This window comes from Maylandia zebra, linkage group LG1, assembly GCF_041146795.1.
Source record: "Maylandia zebra isolate NMK-2024a linkage group LG1, Mzebra_GT3a, whole genome shotgun sequence".
In the NCBI taxonomy this organism is placed as follows: Eukaryota; Metazoa; Chordata; class Actinopteri; order Cichliformes; family Cichlidae; genus Maylandia; species Maylandia zebra.
The window spans coordinates 16,461,488-16,477,453 of NC_135167.1; the positions used below are offsets into that span (position 1 = coordinate 16,461,488).

General features: G+C 40.4%; 1 protein-coding gene across 2 annotated transcripts in view; it reads left to right on the plus strand.

Moving 5' to 3' along the window:
* elp4 (elongator acetyltransferase complex subunit 4) overlaps positions 1–15,966 on the plus strand; it is a 57,188-nt gene that overhangs the window by 17,138 nt on the left and 24,084 nt on the right. The window contains exons 7-10 of one of the 2 annotated variants that reach the window (XM_076882398.1): positions 1,416–1,604; positions 4,841–4,949; positions 7,196–7,302; positions 10,206–10,268. In XM_076882398.1, the coding sequence (XP_076738513.1) occupies positions 1,416–1,604; positions 4,841–4,949; positions 7,196–7,302; positions 10,206–10,253 (453 nt within the window). In that variant the 3' untranslated portion in view covers positions 10,254–10,268. Of the gene's footprint in view, positions 1–1,415; positions 1,605–4,840; positions 4,950–7,195; positions 7,303–10,205; positions 10,269–15,966 lie in introns of those variants that run through there. The other variant, XM_004539442.4, reaches the window with a different exon arrangement.

Here is a 15,966-nt window from a genome sequence, read left to right on the forward strand (position 1 = left end):
TGATTTTTCTATAGGCTTAACTATAGGAGTTAAGTTTGGCCTCCCTTGCTAATGTTGCCACAGCAACACTGATGTTACCACAGCTCCCCCCTGCTGGGCTGCACATAGAAATAAATTTCTTCTTTTTTTTCTTTTTTTTTGCCTGTCCCATTTGGTTCTTTAGCGGTCAGAATTGTTGTCTGAAGACCAACAAGGATACCCAATGGATTTACTTTGCCAAATGGATCATCACGGCCTTGCTGTATTGGTCCATTTGATCAACCTTTGTTGTTATTATTTATTTTATTTTCAGTTGTTACAGACGGGACAGACATGACTGAGGGATAGTGAGAAAGGGCACTTAAAAAGAGAAAGAAGAGAAAAAAAAATCTCCTGGATCAGAAATAAATTTCTAATTCTGTGTCCCACAAAACCCATGATTGAAGAGACTGCTCAACAAAGAAAGTGACTTAAGGGAAGCGCACATAAAACTCATATTTAAGCATAGTAAGGTATAGAAATGAAGCACTGGTGGTGAATAACATGAGTCAACATGAGTTGACTGTAAAAAAATCTCCCAGAAACAATGGGGTTTATTTTTCTAAGATCCCTGTGATTCTGCTCCAGACCCAAATGAAGCTTAGGTCATGTTGTCGGGAGAGGAAGCAGGAGGGAGTGGGGCAGAGGAGATTTCGGGAGGGTTGAGAAAATAGAGGGGGAGGGATAAAGAAGAGAAGAGACTGGGGGACAAAAGCAAAAAGTGAGCAGATTTTAGGCCAAGACTTTGTTAATCACTTTTGGCTCTCACCTCAGTAATTAGGAGCCATCCTTACGAAACCCCAAATAAAAGGCAATTGTACTAAAGGCTAAAAAACTCTCACACTTTGGACAGGCTCCTCCATTCTTTCAGTTTCAGTGATATATATATCCCACCACTGTTTGGCCACTTTTTTTCTTTGCCCATGAGAGTGGGTTACCGTTGATCTCTTGTAGTGAGGCGGGGGGGTTTCAAGGGAAGGCACTCCACCCTTACCCAGGCCCCCTTGGCTGCAGCGCATCGCTGTGGTGCCAAGAATGTGCTGGAGTTTCTGGGTGGCGGCCATATTGGAAGCCTGTCTGACAGGTCCATTGTGCGTGTGTCAGATGGCTTCTGTGATTGGGCAGTTGTGTCCAGTCACGTTTGGGCACTGTGTTCGGATTGTCTGTGCTGGTAAGCAGACTGTCCATTCTCTCTCTTCCAAAGTTTGGGAATACTACCCAAGACCACAGCAGCTTACTGAAATCATTTAAAAGCGGTTCTCAGATAATGTTCAGAAGCAGTGTTATTGCATTCGACTGTACTGTAAAATAAAACACATTTGCATGACTCTTTCTTGAATATTTTCTGTGTTTCTGACACTGTTTTTTTTCTCTTTTGTTTTTGTTTTATCTTATAGTCCATGTCTCGTAATATCTTGCGTGTTGGTCTTCACTCTCTTGGGTCAGCTTTGTGGAATGATGACCTAAGTTGCCACGACGACCCCATGCATAACCACGCCTTGACTACCTTCCTTTATGGACTGCGTGCCTTACTGAGGTCATCACTGTCAGTTGCAGTAGTTACTGTTCCTTCTCATCTTATTCAGGTAAAACACTGGTTGACACGTGTAAACAGTTAAACATAGTTGAGAATCTCTTTTTGAAAGAGGTTTGTCGGTAGTTTTATCACGTGCAAAAACATTTATTCTTGTGTCTCTTTCCTCCAGTGGGATGTTCTAAACTTGATTTGATTATGTCTTTTTTATTAGTAGAGTGCATAGTATGAAGTCTTTTGTACTGTGTCATCCTCCTGACCCTGTAGTTCAGTGTCACCTTGGTATTACTCAGGCCACTTCCTGGAAGCCATGCTTTTGCAGCAAACACAGTCAGTTGCATACTTATTTTAAAGGCCTTTGAATCTGTGAGGGGGTTTATGGTGCTGTTTTTAAAATTCGAGTTTTAAGCAGAGTGTGAGCCTGTGTATGTATTTTATTATCTTACTAATATTAGTCCTTGCAGTTGCGAGTTGTAAGTGTAAATCTTGGGAGGAGGTGGGTGGTGTGGTTAGGCAATTGGGGGGAGTCCACGTGCATGCGCCTGTGTCCAGTCTGGCCTCTCAGTGTGAAGATGGAGTCATCTGCTGAGGCATATGGCAAACCACAGCCCTCCCCCAGACAGTCAACCACAGAAGCACACTCACCAGAAAAGCCATCTGAGACTTTCTGCCAAAATGTTTCAACCTGCCCACTCTTTTACTGTAACACCCTACTTTCTTACTCACTCACTCAATCACATGAGCATGAAAACACTGTTATTTCTGAGCCTTTTATACAGAGATATAGGTCAGTAACTTACAGAACAGCTGTGTTGTCATAACTTGCTCTGGCTCCAGGCCTATATGTGCTCACTGCACAGCGGCCTTGGCCTAGTCAAAAAAAGGTAGAGTGGCTAACTAGCAGATGTCAGCTGTGGTGGGAGCGGTCCCCCTGTCCCACTCTGGCCAAGCTTCCAAACCCTTAATCTGTCCCCTCCCCCTCCTCCACCCTGGGGAGAGAAGTGAATGAGTTGGGGAAGAACAGGAGAGGAGATTTTGGACTGAATCAGGTGTTCAGTAACTAAGCCAACATAGAGGTAATTAGGGCTATGTGACCTTATTATTAGTTATATAATTTAGTTATACAATTAATGTGAATTTCATTCACTCAGTAAAGTGATTAATCATTTGAAGGCAGTGGTGTGTAAAACCTACTCATTTCAAACTGATAACAGAAATTAGTTTGACATGGTAGAAGAGTTTCTTTGTGCCAGAGCATTTCTTAAATAGTTATAATGGAGAAGGTATGGCCTTTGGAAAACTGTCTAGACTAGTAGCAATGGGCTACCTGGCCAAGGCTCTATTGTCTTGGCCAGCTAGCCCACTGCTGCTAGCCTACAATACTCAATGCATTATTGAGCAGCTTGGGAAGCTGAACAACTCACTGAAAGCCTACTCACAGCAGCCCAGTGCTACAATCCATCTGAAATATTAATTAAGCTCGTCTTAGCCCGGTTCCCCTCAATCTTACTTGGTCCTGCTACCACACCCATCCCACACACAAATGTAAAGTTCACAGTCTTCCCCATAATGCAGCTATACTCTCATCTATACTCACCTGGTGCTCAGACTAACGCGTTGTCCTGATTGACGTAAATATTGCAGCTCGTCCAGAAAGATGTCCACATAGCCTCTACACCATTTATATAAGCTGCAGTCTTACCTATGAATATAGCACTTGCCTATTCTTGTAATTCCGAAGAGCAGAGCAGTTTTTTCAATTGTAAAATAACTCCTGTTACTGACTTTATTTCTTTGCATATCTTCAAGAGAATATTTCATATTTTCATTTTGTTCAACTTTTGATCATCAGAAAGTCATCTTTAACTCACTCAGACTGAGTTGGGATCATATTAATAAGATTGTTTACTTGATGACATGTATACCCAGTGGCATTAGTTGTATGCCATTGAGTCAAACAGCCAAATGAAAACAACAATAGCTGTAATGTTGCAGCATGAGGTGAACATTGGGCCCTCTCTGTGACCTGTCAGACAGTGGTCATCCGCTGAAGCTGAGGGTTTCAGGGGATTTGCACTGACCTAATCTGAATTTATTGAGGTAGCATAGAGTTTAATTACAAGACTCAAACGAGTCTTGTTACAGCCCTTTATTAATTATAAATAACATATAAAGAATTATATTCAGCAGAGGGGAGCATTTCTTTTATTGCTTTAAAAACTCAAGAAGCTGAGGCGCATGTGCGTGTCTTACCGACCTCATTCTGCCCTGTTGCTATTAAACTGAGCTGCTTTATGTGGAAAGTTTGAAACAAATCACTCCTTGATAAGGAATCTAATCTATCTATTTATGTGCACACAGAAGAGTTATAATCCTCTAAACAGATTTGTACAGATAAAGTTTTTCATGGGCTATTGCTCAGATACTGAGTCATATTGTGCCATTAGTGTTTTGTGTTGAATAATGCTTATCGAAACTCTCGAATTGGCTGTAATTGCTGCACGAGTGACTTCAGATTCTCTGTAAGTGCTGGTGGTACTGACTGGTAGGATATGCATACTTTAAAAGTAGGACAAAAATGAAAAGGAAGAAGAAAGAGTGGGGAAAAGACATGAAGGCATGAAAACTGCATTAGGCGGTGGCAGCCAACACAGAGAGAAGGATGTGAATGATTCAGGAGGCAAAGGGATTAATAATGCAGGACTCCCTCTCCCCCTATGTCCCAATGTCCCTCTCTCTTCCTCCCTTTCACTCTTTTACCCTCTGCTTCCACCCTTTTGTATATTCCTTCCTCATTCTTTTTCTCTACTGTATTCAGCCCTAATTTGTCCACTTTATTGTCAAGTCACTGAGCAAACCAGTAGGGGGAGCTATCCACTCCAAGCCTATGTTACTTCTCAAACTTCTCCCCAGTCCTCCCCTGCTGGGTGCAGGTTTAAGTTTGTGCACCAGCTATCCAGCTATAAGCTTTTTCGTGAAACATTTGATGAAATAAAATATTTACAGTGTGGCACATTTTCCCATGCTTTTCTTTCTCTCTTTTTTTCAAATCTATGACGTAAGGTTTATCTCCATTTGTTTGCCCCATCACTACTTTCCCTTCTATCCCTCATCACATTCACATAAGCCATGGGCAGAAATGACCTGGTCACAGGAAATGATGACCTAATTTAATTGAAACTCTGATGGCCCGTCAGGAGGCTTTTAATTACCTGTTAATGTTCTGTGTCTCTTTCCCCCTCCCTCCCTCCCTCCCTCCCTCAATCTTGGTCTGTCTCTGTCCTACAGGACCGGGCTCTAATGGGCAACATTACCAGGCTATGTGACAATGCCATAGCCTTAGAATCATTCAAAGGCTCTGAGAGAGAGACCAACCCTCTCTACAAAGACTACCATGGTAAGAACACACACGCTTATCTTTCTGTCTCTTTTCCATCAAATACACACACATACATACAGGCAGTGCATTAAGGCTGAGGCTGGGCTGTGGATGGAGGCAGGGCAGCCCCCTTGCAGGCCAGACTGTCAGTGCGCGTTAGTGTGCTGCTGCTCAATCAGACGTGCTCCTCAGTAGACAGGCCGGGGGGGATTCAGCTGCCACGCTGTACCCCCTCTCCCTCGCACCCACTGCCCCCACCCTCCATCCCTGCCTCCCCCCTCCAGCAGAGCCTCTCTCCCTCTTGCCTCGCCCACTCTCATCCCCAGTCCCATACCCCTGAGGCTCTGGAGCAGAGCAGACCAACACTGGGGAATCGATATTCTCACCATCACTCTCTCTTCCTCTCTGCCTCTATCGCTCTATCCCTCGGTCAATGTCTCCGTGGCCAGCATGCTCTGCTAATAAATGGAGGGCAAGGCTTTCAGTAGGGGAAAGGACACTGGTAAGGGACACTTGGAGAGAAAGAAATAAGGAAACACGAAGGGAGGGCAGGCACCGTAGTTTGTGTTTGCGTTCCTCATCCTCACCATCACTTTTTCTGTACAGTTTCATCTTTCCTTCTTTCTCCGGCATGTTTTCCTCTTTTCTGTCACTCTATCACACCCTCCACGCATAAAGGTCAGTTTAAGCGAGTTGGGTATTTTTAGCAGTGCCTCTCGAACTCTCCCACTCGCTCTTGCGCTTTTCCTCTCACCCCCCCCTCCACCCCCCCTTGTGTTAGACGGCCCTAGTTGTGACAGATGAAGGGATGAGATTGAAAACATTCAATGGCAGATTTTGTTTTCATCCAACAGCATGTTTTATTTAGATCACACATCCCAGCAGTGATCACATTCCTCTGCATTGTGAGGGCAGGTGGCTTTTCAGCTCATGCAACATGAGTGTGAGGATGTATAATTTTTTTAATGATTTTGTTTTGCAAAAACAAAACAGAACGTTCTTTTTAATTTGCAGTTAATATTGTTTGCACACCTTGTTCAAATATATGTTTGCCCTGTTCAACCAGCCAGAGAATCTCTGGTTGGGTTATGAAATACATTTACGTGTACAATTGTTTTGATGTGTGCTCATGAGTGCAAACGCATCTGGTACGAGTGTGAGAGTGTGCGTGCGGAGGCGCGTGCGTGTTTGCGGCAGCAGTTGAGGGCTGCTCAAAGCATGCTGGGAAGCCTGTCACTGCAAATCAGGCAAGGGGAAATCACCCAAGTGCACAGAGGAGAGAACCCACCATCCCCCACTTTTTATGTCTGTCTTCCTTTCTCCATTACTCCCTCGATCACTCCTTTTCTCTCTCACACTTATTTATACCTCCCTACTTTTACAGTATGTAACCAGTTTTAAGAAAACTGGGGTGAATTAATTGAGGACTAAGAGTGGGGGGGAAAAAATCCACCAAAACTTTGTAAGAATCCGTAGCTTGCGTTTTTGTCTTGTGTCCTTATTGTTCTAGTATGTCCCAGTGTAAGTTGGCAAATTTTCATTCGCTCATACTCCAAATCATAGGAAAAGTCTAACATGCAGATATGTGAACAAAATACTTCTTCATTTCAGTCTGCCAATGACATTTACTCAGTATATTCTATTGCAGATTTAGTTGTTAGTAATTTTACAATTAATTTGTGCCTTAAATTTAATCCTCTTGTACAGATGCAAATTTTCAAAACAAACCCCCAAACTTTAAAAAATCCTTCACCTTATAATGATCAGTTAGACATTTGAAAGCCATTGCAAAACTTTGAAACATTCAAAAATATAATCTGTTACTAAAATACTGTAAAGACATGAAGACTTGCATTTATGAATGGATTTATCAAACTTAATATTAGTTTTTGCTGAGGTCAACGTGGGGTCACTAGCAATTTTTTATTAGCTCTTCTCATACAGCTACTGCCTACATACTAAAATGTTACCTTGAAAGGTGCAGGGGAACAGCATTCTTCCAAAATAGGGGTATTGAGCTTAATAATGAAGGTTAATTTTTTGCTAGTTGGTAGTAACTCAGTAAATCTGTAAAATTCTGTCACTTATTTTATGTTTATATAAAAAATGGCACGTGTGAGAAACACGATGGGGTTTTCTGTTGGCACAGTCAAATAAAATACACATGCTCTGTAATAAATGAAGTAGTAAGGCAGGAAGAAGTAAAGGAAGCTCTTACTTTGTGTGGTATTTCAGGTTTAATCTGCTCCCTCTTCCTTTCACAGGCCTGCTACACGTACGCCAAGTACCTTACCTGAACTGTCTGGCGAGCCAACTCCCTGACCACAAGGACCTGGCTTTTAAGCTCAAGAGAAAACAGTTCAGTATTGAGGTATGTTGTCAAAGGTACTCAGCGTAACCAGGATCTATTCATTAAAAAGACGGTATTCCAAGGGTTACACCCTGTAAACCCTGTATAAAGTGATATCTCATCAGATTTTTTTTGTTTTTCTTTCTTTTTTTAAAAATGTTTGAATTTTTTAGTTGCTCTGATTTTACCTCCCTGGTCTATTTTAATTGTAACTTGCCTTGTAGCCATTAACCTAAAACCAAAAGCGATTTCGATACAAAGTAATTATTTATTAAGAAAGATTACATTTGCTTCGTGCAGATGAGAACTCTCTCACGTAGGCGAATCTCTGCCAACCTTTGTTTACTTTTGTCTGCTATTGGGTGACAAAATCAAAGGAGAAGCTATTGATTACACTCTGTTGCTACCACAGTTATTTGAGTGTAATGCCAAGAGGCAACAAAGTGAGAAAAATCCATCTATAATCATAAATACACAATACTGCTTCTGCTGCTTATGACAGTTAATTATGTAGTTTTCTATGTTTTTATGTTGGGATTGCATTAATTTGTTACCAGCCATGACTCTGATCCAAGGATGTGACCCTGCATTAGTTTAGCACTCAGTACTTTTGTTTTTCAGCCACAAGAATGAGGCAACAGCAACAAACAGGGTTTGCAGAGAGAAAGAAAAGCTCTCAGATTACGTGCTTACTCTAATAAGGAGCAACATTACCTTAATATGTAAGATAGCTTGAAATTCCAGTGTGACATCTAAAGACCCATTAGTGCATTTGCATGTATGACTTAAAATTAATTAGAGTATTAGTGAATGTTTCTAACATTTTATCCAGTATATTATATACACAAGAGAGCAAAATGATGTAATGAAGTGCAATACACCACCTATACCAACAACCACTGTGCCATCAATAATAGAAATTATGTAGAATTTAGAGTGGAAATGTTTTCTTGGATTGCATTTTATTTTACTGTGTGTACCTAGGTGATTGTATGGGCTTCCTCTTTCTTCATTCATTTTGATGTATGATTGATCATATTCTTTCTCTTTTGCACGATCACTCTCGGGCAGAGCAATCAGTCTGTCACTGAGCTGCCATTCCAGAGAGAAATTAAGGGGCCCTCCTCTTAGCTCAGCCTCATGATTGGTCCTCATTACATTATCATTACCTTATCACACCCTCTGGTCCATGGCTCTTAGTGACTCCTATTGTTTCAGCCAGGATTTGTAGGGGAGGAGAGAAATGCCTGTGCCACCCCCAAACTTCCCTCCATCTTTATGGTCAATCCTTTCTCATTTTTTTTGCCCGCCTTAACTGCCCTTCCAACCCTTTCTTCTGTCTGACCCAATCCCTCCTCCTTTCTCTGATTTCCCCAACATACCACTCCAGTGATTTATTATGTTTGTAAAAGTCAAGGTAGTTATCCTAAATGGTCTTTTAATTAGGCTCTGTATTGGGCAGGCCAGGAGTTCAGAGGCCTAGAGAATCCCAGTAGCTCTGTGGGGCCTGGATCCCCTGTCATATATTCCAGCAGCACATTGTTAAGACCAAGCTTTGTCTGCCTTTCTTGTTTAAGGAGCTTTATTGAAGTTTTTTGCTGAGTGGGAGTCATACTCTTGCGCTGCCCATTTGGAAAAGAAATAGTAAAAACTTATAAAAGACTTACATAAGATTTGGCTTACTTAATATAGTGAATCATATAAGGCTTATATGATTCACTCATGAAAGTGGCCACTTTCTCATTACTTTCATATATTCTTTTAGGAAGTATCCAAAACATACAAGTTTCATTTATATAATTTTTCAAGGGATCTTATATCTGTTTTCACTCTTGTATGCTTTTCATATAAGTTTCACACAAGACAGATACAAACTTTATAAGATTTATATATATCGTTTCCATATCGGTGTCTTTATAACATATGCTTAAAACTTCTGCAATATCCACCTATGATTTTTTTAAGGATTGTAAAATGGATGCACTTGTTGACACAAGATCGAACTTAATATAAAATGTCACAGTCCTATGAGACATTGCTATATGTTAGGGAATTTTCCAGAGAACATTGTATCACCAGTCATGCATCAAATCAGCCAAAACACATATTAGTCATTGTAATGCCCTATTATGTGCTTTGTGTTGTGTTCTCTGGCATTGTGATTCGCTGTCATTAATTTGTACATCATCTGAGTTAGAAATGTCACAAAGGTATGAATGCACGTGCTCTTCCTTCACTGTTGCAGAGTATGGGTATATATGTCTACTGGTGTGCATCTCACACATACATTGCTCAGTGTATACTGTGTTTGACCTATTGGTTAACTGCCTCGGTGGGCCGCTGATTGACACATAAGATGGTGACTGGATTTTAAGCCTGGTGTCTGACGTGTGACAGCCCACACCATCCCTGCTAATCACCTCATTTACTCATGCTACAACTCTTCTGCCTGGAGCCACGTAATACAACATTTTCTCTACTGCTCAGTCTTCAACAGATCCATGTTGCTATGTACCTTTTTCAACTGTTGACTCATTTTCCATATATGAAAGGCACTGAATGCAGCAGCTTTCTATTTATCATCTATCTGGATTAATTTGCGATGCGGTGGTGGAAAGTGACAGATGATTGACAGTGCTACCTTCTCACCAGCTCGGTCAGGCAGCTGCATGTCTCCCCAGCCACACATAGATTTGTCCTGGTAACTAATTTCTTAACTGCTGTTTGACTCATGTTTATATCCCCTAACATTTCTGGAATGCGGAAAGTGTTTGTTTGCCAGCTCACAGAGTGCAGGGATTATTTATAAGAAAGTGATCTTGTATTTATTAGTTTTGATTTTATTTTTTAAATGGTGGGTTTTGGTTTTAGCAAATAAATTCCCCCATTCCTCAATCGGTATTCTGTTGGTTCTTTTTTTTAAGGTCACCACGATAGCTCATGATGTTTCTCAGAGTTCAAGCTGCGGTTGATGAGCAGTTATTAGCCACGACGCCTGAAGCCAGAATTAACCCGTGGCCCTGTCTGAGCAGGTAGAGGAGTGTTAGGTGTTTAAGAGATTAACACATACTCAGAGAGACATATACAAACAATACTTGCTCTCACACACATACAGATATTGACATTCATGCAATGGCACAAGCAAATATGTATTGGGAAATGCGGACACGCCTTAATTGTTAGACACTTTCTGAAAACACGCAATGTGTGTGAGAATTTTCCCAGCCACTCAGCTAATACAGGCTTCTGTCAGTGGTTTCACAAGGGAAGATGCTTTAAGGATGAAGCCCTGAAGAATGTAGATAGTACATTCTCTTTACCTTTGGTTGACCCTTTAAACTGACAGGCAGTGTGCCCGTGGGGTACTGGGGTGCCAGAGGTAGGTCACAGGGTCAAATACGCCATAAGACAAGGATTTATGTCAAATTAGTCCTCTATTAGAGATGCTATGCGGAGATGTCTGTTGCTCTGACAAGTCATTTGCTATGGCGGTGTAGTGTATACATAGGAAAAGTTTCATGTCATTGAGAACTGTTATATTTTTAGAGTATTTTGCATTATTATAAAGAGAAAGGAGTCAGTGAAAGGAAGCTGGTGAAGAAAGGATGACACATGACGACAAAGGTCATATAAAATATAGGGATTACATCAGTTTCTTACGTGTAATAATATTGCACATCCTGGTTCATTTGTATGACACCACTTTTTTGAGGTGTCAGTCCAAACCAGCCTCAGGGTCAACTAGAAATGGCTTAACCATTTCTGTCACCTATCAAGGTACAGTTAATATTAATTTCTGCTATTTACTTTGAAGGATAATAGAATAGAATAGAATAGAATAGAATAATCTTTTAATTGCCCCACAAGGGGAAATTTGGTTGTAACAGCAGCCAGAAAGACACATATACAACAAACAGGACACAGAACAGAAACATACACAATTTTTCTTACATATTTACATTAAGGATAATGGTTAGTATAAACAGAGTACTGTACAGTTATTAAATTAAATAAAAACATGATAGCTTCAGATTTTCTTTGGACTTTGGTTGCTTTTTCACTTATTTTCAGCATAAATACTTTTAATTCAGCCTCTTAATGTTGACCTATGACTTATTCAAGCATCTAAAAGGAACCTAACTAGAATTAGAAGGATGAAACAGTGTTTTGTCCGTACATGACAGACAACTTGTCAAAGAACTCATTTTAAATAGAATCTTTTGTCACATTGTTACTAGCTGCCTGTCAACATTTCATTTGTTTCCATTTTTTTTTAGCTGAATCAACAAAAAATTCCAAAGATAAAATCGTTTGACACATATGAAATAATATTTTTTCACCAACAAGGTGAAGTTCTAAGAGCTAGTAGCTGAAAATGACATATCTCAGCATGGTGTGCAGTGTGCCTTTAAAAAATCTGGGAAACTGGACAAGTGGACAACAACAGAGCTAGCAGACCAAAAAATAAATTTAAAAAATCTACAGCAGTCGAACAGTATCTGAAAGTCGTGTCCTTGAGAAATGGCAAAAAATGCAGCAAAGACTTCTGTGGTCATTATGTGTAAAGGAGTTCAGGATAGAGGAAGAACATGGAGTGTCGACAGCTGTTTGTAAAACATGGTAAAACATGGTGGAGGCTCGGTTATGTTTGGGACTGCCCTTCAGCCACTGGTGTTGGAGGTTTTGAATGTCCTTCAAGAAGCCTGAAGAACAATTCCTGAAGACTACTTAAAGAAAAAGCTTGTCTAAGAGAATTCAAGCTGCGTTGATGGATGTGGTCATACCAAATATTGACTTTCAAGCTTGTTAGAACTGCTCTAAATCTGTTTTTGATTAGATTTTTCTATTATTTAAATCTCCATATATAAATGCTATTAAAAATGCAGAGTCTACCATATTTGAACTTTTTTTACACTATATTATATATTTACCTCTGACACTACCAACTCCTCTCTCCCAAAACTTCTCAAGTTGTCCAAAAACCTTCCATCCCACATGACATGAACGTGAGTAATTAACTTTTCCGTGCGTTGGAGGAAAGCCACAAGATAGCAGAAAATAATATTAAGAGGATAATGATAGTGATGAAAAGAATAAGACTTGAGAAGAACGGGAAGACAAACTGAAGAGTCCGAGGGAGGTGTATAGAGAAGGTTAATGTTTCTTGGCATGTCCTCAAAACGTCTTTAAGACAACGCCTGCGTCTGCCCCCCTGTTGAAGCCTGTGGGTGCCAAGGGAAGGGTGTTAATGGACCTATGTGAGGAACAGAGCGAAGACTTGGAGAGGAGGGGGAAGGCATGAGCGGAGAGGAGCAGTTAAGTGATTCTCAGGTCAGGTCTAATTAAAATGAGGGCTTTTCCTCAGAGGCACCAAACCGTCTAAAAGGGACGGAAAGAAAGAATTGTAAAATACATAATGAATTCGACAGAGAACAAGCTTCAGGGCCTTGTTTTTACATTTGTTTATATGGTTGTTTGTATTCGATGCCTAATCGTATATAAGACTCCCCAAGTCTCCAATAATGCCCAGTGTTAAAGATCAGAGAAAAGCCAATGCTGAGAAGAACAGAAATGGAGAAAGAGCTGAACCCAGTCATTTAATATTTACTTCCAATAGCAGATCATAATGACGGTTCGTCGGATAAGAAAAGAAATCTGAAACAGTGGGCTTACAGGATTTCCTGAACCTATTAATGACACTGAAAACTCCATACACCTGCTTGTGATTCCCACATGTGGCTTGGGAATCACGATCAGATGGGAATGGTACCCTTGGAATAATATTTCAGTTGAATTATTTATACTTCCTCCCTTGGTGCACATCAACCTCTGTTGCATTTGGGAATGAGGTGTGCTTATGGTTTGTGCGTGTATGAAAACAAGAGAGACAATTTGGTGCAGGCCAGTCAGTAGCACGCCATCGCACCCCTCAGCTGAACAATATTCTCAACATACATCAGATTGTTATCTATTATTTAGCAGAGTTTTTATCTATTCTGCAAATGTGCATGTGTCTTTGAAAAGCCTAGCTCATACCGTGGCTGAGTCTTGTGTGTGTGTGGATTGCAAAAATGTGCAAGTTTTTTTTTTTTCTTAAGAGGTGTGGGGGGTTGTTTGTTTTTGGGTGCACTTGACATCCGTGCGATTCAGGTTGTCTGCACAAGTTTATGTATTTATTAAATAGCGACCTTTGATAAATGTGTTAATTAAGACAAGCACAAACCTACAACCAAATCCACTCCACTAATGCCACAACAAATCAGCAGAGTTTTATGTGTGGGAGTGGAAATGTTACTCCCTGTAGTGCTATATGTGGTCTGCCAAGCTATTAAAGATGTGCTTGTGCAAGCAAGGTCAAGGTTCAGAAAATCACTAAAGACACTGGTTAAAACAGTCCAAATGAGCATTTTTTTTCATTGTCCAGCACCTAGGGAGAAAAAGCAGTAGCAGTTGTGTTTGTTGTAGCCAAGTCAAAGCTCAGTGCGAGAATATTTGGGGCAGCCAAATGTGCTGCCCTCCATACCATATCAACAAAACGCCAAAACTTTTCTTTCAAACAGACAGTATTAAAGCAAAACAAAACAAGGCATATGTGCTCCTCCTGCCAGATTGAGTAAGAGTGTGGTCTGCTTGAACTCATCCTGGAAGTGAAGCTGTTTCATCAGTGAGCAGTGAACCCTTAACATGGTCCATGGACCACTCAGCCCCCATCAGACTAGACTGGCCACATTGGACTCAGACCTGATTAAAGTAGCCCTAGTTGTCTTCAGCTCCCATTAGAGAAAGGCAAAAAGGCTATAACGTGTATGCCACCCCGCATCCATGGGGTCTTGTGGCACTATAGGGTATGTGTAAGCCTGTTCAAAAAGGGCTCGTATTAACATAATGGTAGTGACTGGAGAACTATAGGCCCTCTGGTGCTTATAAACTAAGTCTCACTGTATATTTGGCTTCTTCATTTTTATTTACTTTTTGTTATTTCCTATCTTTTTAAAGACTCTGTCTAATTTTGCCTTAGGTTTATGTACTTTCCGTGCAAGTCTTAAAAACTCTTTGCAAGAGTGTCAAGTTTGCCACTGTAAATTCTGATATTCCTTTTCCTCATAGTCAGGCACAATCCTGATTTTAAAAAATACAACAACAACCCCCCCCAAACAAACATACATCCAGCAGCATAAAAAATGTTCAGTGGTTAATTTCAGAGACCTCTGAATAAATAACTGCAATGGGTATGTTTTAAAATTTGCATGTAAAATTGAAAAGAGGTAAATTTTGGTAATTTGTACTTTCAGAACTTTCAAACGCATTAATCCAGATATAAACACTTAATATTACAGATATTCTGCATTCAAAACGTGTTCTTTCTAAACTTGCACAGAAAGACTGTTGCCATGATTATCGTTGGACAAAAAAATGCAAAAGGCAGTGGCTTTCTCATTTTAAATGAAACGGTGTCCTTCCTGCTGTTGGTCCGCAGAGAACGTTAAAATTGCCATCATGAGCACAAACGGCTCTATGGTCGGTGTGGTTCAAAGGTGGAATGTTGATCCGGAGCAGGAGCATCAAACTCAGGAAGGCAGTCTGCATGGGTCCTAAAAATAACTTTCCCACACTCTCACCGCTCAGTGTCCTGGGGGGTCAGGAGGAGGAGTGTGTGTATGTGTCCACTCAGTGCCGATGTAGTGCTATGCTGTTTTAATATTAATACATTTGAAAACCCAGAGACTCCTTTAATTTTCGGGTAATTTGAAGTTTGTTAACAGTTTAATCTTCCTGTGAAATAGTTTGACAAGCAAACAGTTTGCGCATTTAGGCCATTCAATGATAACAAACGATGAATTCAAAATATATTTTACATTGAAGATGTCATTCTTCACCCATTTTCTGGCTTCTTTTTGGTCACACATCTCATTTTGTCGCTAAAATTTTCTCAAAACATCATTACTAATGGTAGTGATGTGGCCTTGTGTTAAGATTCCATATTGTTCAGTCAGGTGAAATCTCAAAGATTTGCAGTCAGCCTTACATATCTGTGCTATTGTGCAATAACTATAGTAATACAGTAGCAGAAACTTGGTCCCTTAATCATGTTGTTCTTCGAACGTCAACATTTTTTTAAAAGCTCGTTTTCCCATTCTTACTCCAACAGTCTTGGTATTAGAAATCCATCATTTCTAGATTCTGGACATAAAGAATGTGCTTACATCATTTACTCATTAATTTGTTTGCATCACAAAGTAGTAGGCTTAGAAATACCAGATCAGTTGGACACTTAGCCTTTTTTTCAAATTACTTCCACTGTCTGCAATCCCTCAATGACAAAAACAAATTGGATCTCTTGATCCTCTTTCTTTTTCCTTCCCCGAGCACACTATACAGGCATTTGTTTCAGCTAATCATGGCAGCTACTTAACCCTTGCTACTGTGAATATGGTTGCATTTAAAAAGGATTCACCCAACAGTCAACACAGAGTTGTTTAAAGTGGTGTTGGCCATTGAGTGAAGTTAGCCGGCTGCTGAATGTAGTGGTGCTCATGAATTTTACGAGGGCAAGTGTCCCTGTCCTTCAGAGTTCACAGGTGGCCATTGAAAGGCTCAGTCAGATGATGGAGGATAGTTAGGGCATGTATAGAGCCCTGAATAGACTTTAATTATACAGAGTAGATGAGTCAGAGGGCCATTCGA